The 7,491-nt window shown below is 40.5% G+C and overlaps 1 protein-coding gene across 1 annotated transcript; it reads right to left on the reverse strand.

The window, feature by feature from the left end:
- Positions 1–793: 793 nt before the first annotated feature.
- LOC130138018 (uncharacterized) lies at positions 794–4,089 on the reverse strand. Its single transcript, XM_056310890.1, has 2 exons — positions 4,000–4,089; positions 794–2,207 (listed from the first exon to the last, which is right to left on the reverse strand). Exon 2 carries the CDS (start codon positions 2,173–2,175, stop codon positions 832–834), a length of 1,344 nt encoding a protein of 447 aa, XP_056166865.1. The 5' UTR covers positions 2,176–2,207; positions 4,000–4,089; the 3' UTR covers positions 794–831.
- Positions 4,090–7,491: the final 3,402 nt, after the last annotated feature.

Here is a 7,491-nt window from a genome sequence, read left to right on the forward strand (position 1 = left end):
GATTTTCTTCTCCAGTTCTGGCTTAGCTCTTCGCGGCCTTTGTTTCACAGGCTCAACCGAAGGATCAGTCGGTAGACAATGTTCGACGATCGATCGATCAAGACCCGGCATATCAGCATAAGACCAGGCAAAGATGTCTTGATAATCGTTCAACAACTGGGTCAAGCGTTTGGCCACATCTTCAGGAAGACATGCCCCAATCTTCACCTCTCTAGGATTCTCCGTGTCGCCAAGGTTGATCACCACGGTTTCTTCGGCGGTCAGAGGCTTAGATTTCTCATGGATTTCCAAGTTCCGTCGTATCTCTTCATCATTCGAATTAGAATCATCTGAGTCATTGGATTGGCTTGCATCACATATATGAGGGTCCACGATTCCCGTCCCTTCGCATGCCTCGAGATTAGTCCGTAGATGACAAAATTTTCAATCGTTGGTTATCGTCATCGGGTATTATGAGGATGAGGGGGATCCGTGGCAAATTACCTGCAAAAAGCAACGGTGGAATAAATACGACAAGTAAGAATAACGAGTCGGTCCATGACATCCTCTACACCCTCAAGATAAAATTTCTTTCAAACGACCAATTCGTCCAGTAAATCTCGAAATTCCAAATTGCTTTATTCAATAAAAACCTGGACTGATTCCAAAATTTACAAATTATAGCTCAACGTTTTTCATTGAATTGCTCAAAATGGAAAATGTCTCAAAAGAATTCTTATAAAAATCATTCAGCAACATTTATTACCAAAAAACATCAATAGCATGAAGTACAAATGTAAGCTAACATTCCATCTTAAAAAGAAAGAAAAACTCCCTAAACCAAACTAGAAATCAGATAGTCTTCCTCTTTTTAGAGGCTACGTGATCTATAGACGAATGGGCCTTCAAGGCGCGCCGTAATCGTGCATTCTCTTCAGCCAGAGCATCTGCCTTATCCTGGGCCTTCATCGCCTTTTTTTCGCTGATTTTGATTTGAGTCTGAAGGGTATGCCGTACTGTCACGACCGGGATCTTCGGGAGTATCTCAGCAGGGATGGTATGATACTGAACATACCGGGCCGTGGTAAAGTGACGCTTCATCCTTCCGGTGGGCTCATCTGCGGGCCAAATCAGCTTCTGAGTGGAACAATTCTGCCAAGCTTCAGAATGATGCCTAAGTTCGACTCTATAGGACTCGCCTTTCTCGAACTGGACTTGAAATTCATTAGGCCTGAGTAGAGGTGGGACATCCTGCAGAACTCGAAATTGACGTGTAACCCGAAGGGGCTGATAGCAGGTTACCCCATAAATGCCCATCAAAGGTACGTGCTTCTGATCGCCATGGTATAGTTGAGCCTCAACCTCCCGAAACCACACAGCTTGCCAAAGGAAAATCTTAGAGTTTGGATCCTTGAACAGATGGACCCATTGTGTATAGTGCAAACTCTTAGTTTGATCTTGTATTTGTTTGAACCTTAAAATAGGGTTATCAGTCATGCCCATTTCAAATACAGTCATATTTTTCCCAAATTTAGAAAGGTGTGAGAAAAGCCAGATTTGTAAAAGCTCAATCGGGGCTCGAAAAGTTCTATCTTTTCCTTTCTTGAATCGTGTCAGAGATATGAAAGTTTCTGCCAGAATTGTGTTTATAAAACTAACTCCACCACATATTTGTTTTACCATCCAAGCTATGACGGGATCAATAGCATTTTGACGGAATGGAAAAATGATGAGTCCAAAAAAAACTAAGATAAAAATTTTAGATCTCATGAGGACGGAGTTATTTTCGAAACATTCAATAAGAAAAGATAATGGGCATGCTTGACAATTACCCTTTAGCACTTTTTCAATTTCCTTTTTAGTCAAATTCAAAAATTCAGCAAGCACTACCACAGGATCTACCTTAATGGGTGGTTCGACTATATCCAACTCAATCGATTTCCCAATGGCAATACTGTATTCTTCCAGAGTCGGTGTGAGCTCAAACTTACCTCCCAACACAAATGTGGTTGTCTCGGGGCACCAAAAATGAGCGAGTGCTTGCATGATCCCACTCTGAACATCTATGTCTAGGATTGGCAGCATGAATCCAATACACTTGAGAACGTACTGCTGACCATCTGGCTTCAACTGGCTCCATAACTTCTTGAGCTCTAGCTTCGGAGTAGGCACGAAACGGATATCGAGGCCACCCATTCTTATATAGACCACGTGCCAAAAGACTCAACCTAAACCATGGACCGACTCAAAATGAGATACAGAAAACCAAAGATAAAGCTCGAGGAATTACCATCTTTGGGGAAAAAATGTCAATCACAGAGACATGCACATGAATCGTGAGTTTAAATCTTAATCTATCTATCCTAATGGCTTTTGCAAAGTGAAATGATGAACGGAACGACACGTCGCAGCCTCGCGTACAATCATCATGACTAGTCGCAGCCTCGCATACCATAGTCATGACTAGTCGGGTCCAATCACTTCGTCTCGGTTCGGTCGACAAGGGCAACCTCCATGCGTTGTAGCCTCACGTGCATGAGGACGACCCTTGAGCCATTTTTTGGAAAAATTTTCGGGATCCAAATGGGATAACCTTTAGCGAAGCATTACCGCCAAGGTTAAAGAACCACCTAAATACCATCTTAAAACTATGGGTGTGACCCAGGTCCGGTCACAGGTTGTGTGTGGTGTAGTGCAAATACTGTAAATCATGCACAACAATTATATGTAAACACCATTTCAATAGTACAAAAATTAAATCATAATTCCACTCCACCAAGCCTGCAAAACAAAGGGTTAGCCAATCACTACTCCCCTTATAACTCACATCCTGTAAAACCATTTAACACCTAAGAATGAGAATTCAATCAAATTTTGTCAAATCGAGTGATTTTTCCATAAAAAATTTTGGCCTAAGTCCTCCTTAAATTTTTTTTAAAAAAAATTCAAGTTAATGTCCCCAGTGGAGTCGCCAAGCTGTCGCGACCTAAAAAAAATCGGGTTTTCGATCTTAGGCTAATGGATTACTAGATCAATTAAATTAACTAACCTAGCTCGAGTTCTCCCAAACTCTACCAATTCGCAACTTAGGTCCAATTATGAACATGCAAATATTTTCAATGGGAGTCGCCACTAATCATTTAAGGTAGGTTGATTAGAAACCTAAATAAAATAGCGGAAGTACTATTTTATTTCTACGAACCAGAAATTATGGATTCGGGGACTTGGTTACGCTAGATTCCCTAACGCCCTTTCGGTACCAATTTCAAGAAAAATACTTAATTTGACAATTTTGATAAATCCTGACTTAGAGTTCAAAGGTGCAGAAAGTTTCTTTTTTGATTTTTTTTTATTTATTTAAATGAAAGCTAACCTATATGTAATGGCGTGCAAAAAATTGACATGCCATTAATGCAACCTAACATGCAAACTATATGTCATGCGACGACGTGACCTATTTCTAATGACTGGCATATTATTTTTTTTGTATTTTTTCTTTAATGAAATTCGGAATTAAAAATGCCAATTATCTAAACATGCAATTTTAAACTAAAGAAATTAACCTATTCTAGAGTAATCTTTTTGGCATTTTTTATCAAAATTCGAAATTAAAATCCAGTAAAAAAAAATATAACCGCTAAATCTTTCGAATTAAGTTTCGATCTGAAGCCTGACAGATCGATCCTAAAATTCGAAATACCCACTATGCAAATAACTCTATCTAAAGCCTGATAGATAGATTTATTTCCACGTGTGTGGTTGCGGATTAGGAAATTTTCCTAATCGATCACATCTTGAAAAAAATTAGATATCTTAAATATCTTGGATATATTCAAAAGATTTTGCAAATTTTAGATTCTATCCAAACTTGATAAGTAACAGATATCCAAGATTTCAAAAAAAAAATGGAAATAAATCCTAACTGAAATAATGCCTACTATTTAAATATGCAAAATTAGATATCAATAAGCATGAATTAGGCAACAAAATATTCAAACCAAATCGGGATAAGATAATTACCTGATTTGCAGATTTCTTTCCAAATTTGAATTTGCAGCGGATCGGGATTGCGGATCGGGATGGTGACCGGTGGTGCGTCGGGAGCGACGGCGGGGCGACGCGGCGGCTATTGCGCACATACGCGGCCGAGTCTTTCTCTCTCCCTCAAATCTCACGTGTATCACTTGTGTCTTTCTGAAAATTATTCTGGGAATTCTCGAGCTCTCCCCCCCCCCCCCCAGATTATGAGACATAAACATATATTTATAGTGTAAACCTAGGTCAATTAGCCGGGCTTTCTAGTCCTAATGGGCTTAGGTTTAGGCTTTAATTTAATTCTAAGTGGGCTGAATTAATTTGGGCTTTTCTTTAATTAAGCATAATGGGCTAATTTAAGCTCAAATTAAGACAACCAAGCCCTTTTGCGTGTGATTTTCGGCCCATGCTTTCCGAGTGAGCCGAGTCTCGTTCGGTGCCCGAGCTCGATTTACGTGATGAATTTTAAGCTCGCTTACCACCGCCGATCCGATGCGAAATGCAGTTAATCTATATGAACCTAAACTTTATGCTATGCGATTTGTAATATTTTTGTTCAGGGGTTAAAATTTAATCCCTAATTTTCTATGCAATTAATCACTAAATGATGCGCCGAAATTTAGGTGTCAACATCCATCGGCCACCACCTCCAGTTGTCGAAACAACGCTGCCTACGCCGATAACCACTCCCGGTCGGCCGTCACGTCACTCCAATGGCTACCACTCCAACCCATGCCGAAACCATTCCGACGACGTTAATGTCGCCGAAAGCATACATAAAAAACAAATGCCATTCCGGCAAATCAAAAATATACATGCACACTAAAGGCGAGGAAATAAAAGACTAACTTTGGCGGCCTCAAACCACGGGCTTCGCTGGAAAAGGGTTGTGGCTCCGGTAGGTGTTCGTCCACGGCCGACGACGAGAATCCACAAGTATGCTGGTTCGTGGACGGTTACGGAATACGACCGCTTGACGGATCGGCGCGGGAGGACGTTGGAAAGTGTCACAAGCAGGAGCTGCCACTGGGGACTAACGTGAGGCGAGGGAAATAGGGACCTCTTTGGGAAGGCTGAGCTGAGCGATGGAGCAACGGTGATGGAATCTCCAGTGGTCAGTTGAAGGAATGGCCACCACCACTACATCGGGGAGAGGCTGGGGGTCATGGTCGCAACAGTGGTCGGGCAAGCGGGTGTTGGTGAGGGGCCAAGAACCGGTCGGGAATCAGTGGTCGAGAGGGACATGCTAGAGCACGTCCTTCACTACGAGAGAGAAATAGAGGGCATGCAGCTGTGGTGGCTGGCGAGGAAGATGGTCGGCCAAGCGAGACGAAGGAGTGGGTGAACCTTCCTAAGAAGGAATGAAAAGAAAACTGAAAGCTATGTGTCTTCGACCAAAAAAATCTGATCTTGGAGCCCCCCTTCTAAACGTCCCCCTTCGCCAAATCAAAAGAGCCCCCTCCTCTAAAACATGGACGGCACAATCCACCATTTAAAGCCTTAGGGCAAGAAGGCTTTTCTCCATTGCTTTCTTATTTTTCCTATTTTGCTTTCTTTTTGCTTCTTCATGAAAACGTGCGGATCCCATTTCTTGGGTCCTTTCTTCCTTTTGCTTCTTTTGTGAAAGTGTGCTTGGAGACTAGAGAGGGTGAGCATACCTGTCCACGGGGAAGAGCTCCCCTTTTGTCTTCTTTCTTTTCTTTTCTTTTTTATTTTTTTAAATTTTTATAATGATTTTTTTTAAAATAAAATAAAAGGAAAATATGTTCTACTAAATTCTATTAATGCAAATGCGCCGAGTGTCTACATGCTATGCATTTTAATGAGAATCATTTTTTATTAGGGGGTTAAAGCTTAACCCCTAATTTTCTTTGCAATTCATCACCCTAAATGGATAGTTAAAATTTAGGTATCAACAATCACATCGATGTCGATCATTAGGATGTCGTGTCGGTTGTCCTTGCCTCGCCAAATCTCTAGGAGGTTAAAAAATTGCTCTATTTGTTGATGGAGATTCTGAATAGCATGGTCTTGCCTTTCGTTGTACGCTTGCTCTAAAGTCAAACCTCTTGGAATTGGTTCATCCATGTTAAGTATGAGTAGAATAGAAGGAATCACTCAAATGAGTTCTCTAATACCAACATGATACGTGCGTGGACGAGTGATTCTGGCAATGGGAGATTTTCACGGTGAAGTGTATAGACGGGTGTATAAGTGAGAACGGATTGAAGTGTATAAAGGACAAAAGATATGAATGATTCACCACAAAACCATAAAGGCGAAAGCCACCAGCCAAGAATAAAGAATCAGGATAAATGGTAGCTCACACCAAGGCATAAAGGATTGTTCCACCGACCAAGCATAAAGAACCATTTGATTCACCACCAAGAAACTTGGATAAAAAAATTGGATAATTAACTCAATTCACGAAGAGGAATTCTCATTCATTCAACTGGTCTGCGTTACAACTGAGAACACTCCTCAGTATATAGAGGGGCTAAGACTTAGGAAATAGATAACCATTAGAGAGACATGGGAACTGCTCAAACATTGAAGGACTCGGGTGAGGTGGCTAGCAAGGATCACCTAAAGGGGGGTTATAGGTGATTTAAACAATTCTTAACAAATTTAAAGCGGAATAGAAAATGTCAAGAACTAAGTCTCGACTTAGACTGCAAACTTCATATTCTAAACAATTTTTAGAAGCAAGTGTGCAATAGAATGTAATAAGCAGAAGGAGTTTTAGGAATAAGAGAATTTGCACACATGACATATAGTGGTTCGGCTTAGATTAAGCTTACGTCCACTCTCCCACGCTGACAGCCTACTGGCTAGATTCCACTAGATGATTAATAAGAAATTACAATTTCGAATGATAAAACTTAGTGTATCATTAATCTCACTATCTCACTCAATCACTCTTTCAGTACTTCTCTCAATATCACAAATTTGACACGCAGAAGACAAGTACATATATTTGAAGTACGCTCAGACTTTGGAATTCTAGATTTTGGACTTTGTCTCTTGCTTCTACTCCTCGACACCTTGGTTTCCTTTTATACTCCTCCACTTTCAATATAGTTGTTGGACAGTCTCCAGAGGATCATCTTCCCATCTACCCATTGGACAAATCTCTATTAAGAAGATTGAGTAGCCATTGAGTGACAAAATCTGAATTTCCATTAATTATGGTCACCCATATAACCAAAGTCTTGGTTTTCATAAGTAGAGCTTCTCCGTTTAGAAATGGCAAAAGGACACTATAAGTGCCATAACTTGTGTACGGAGATCACTTTGGTGCCATAACTTTTTTTCGGATCACTTTGGTGCCAAGTCGGAGGAAAAACGATCACTTAAGTGTCATAAGTTTTTTTTGGATCACTTCAGTGCTAAAATTTTTTAAAAACGATCACTTAAGTGCTAAAATTTTTAAAAAACGATCATTTAAGTGCTAAAATTTTTGAAAACGATCACTTA

Source organism: Syzygium oleosum, unplaced genomic scaffold, assembly GCF_021117445.2.
Source record: "Syzygium oleosum isolate NSW1041296 unplaced genomic scaffold, Sole_v2.1 Sole_v2.04, whole genome shotgun sequence".
In the NCBI taxonomy this organism is placed as follows: domain Eukaryota; kingdom Viridiplantae; phylum Streptophyta; class Magnoliopsida; order Myrtales; family Myrtaceae; genus Syzygium; species Syzygium oleosum.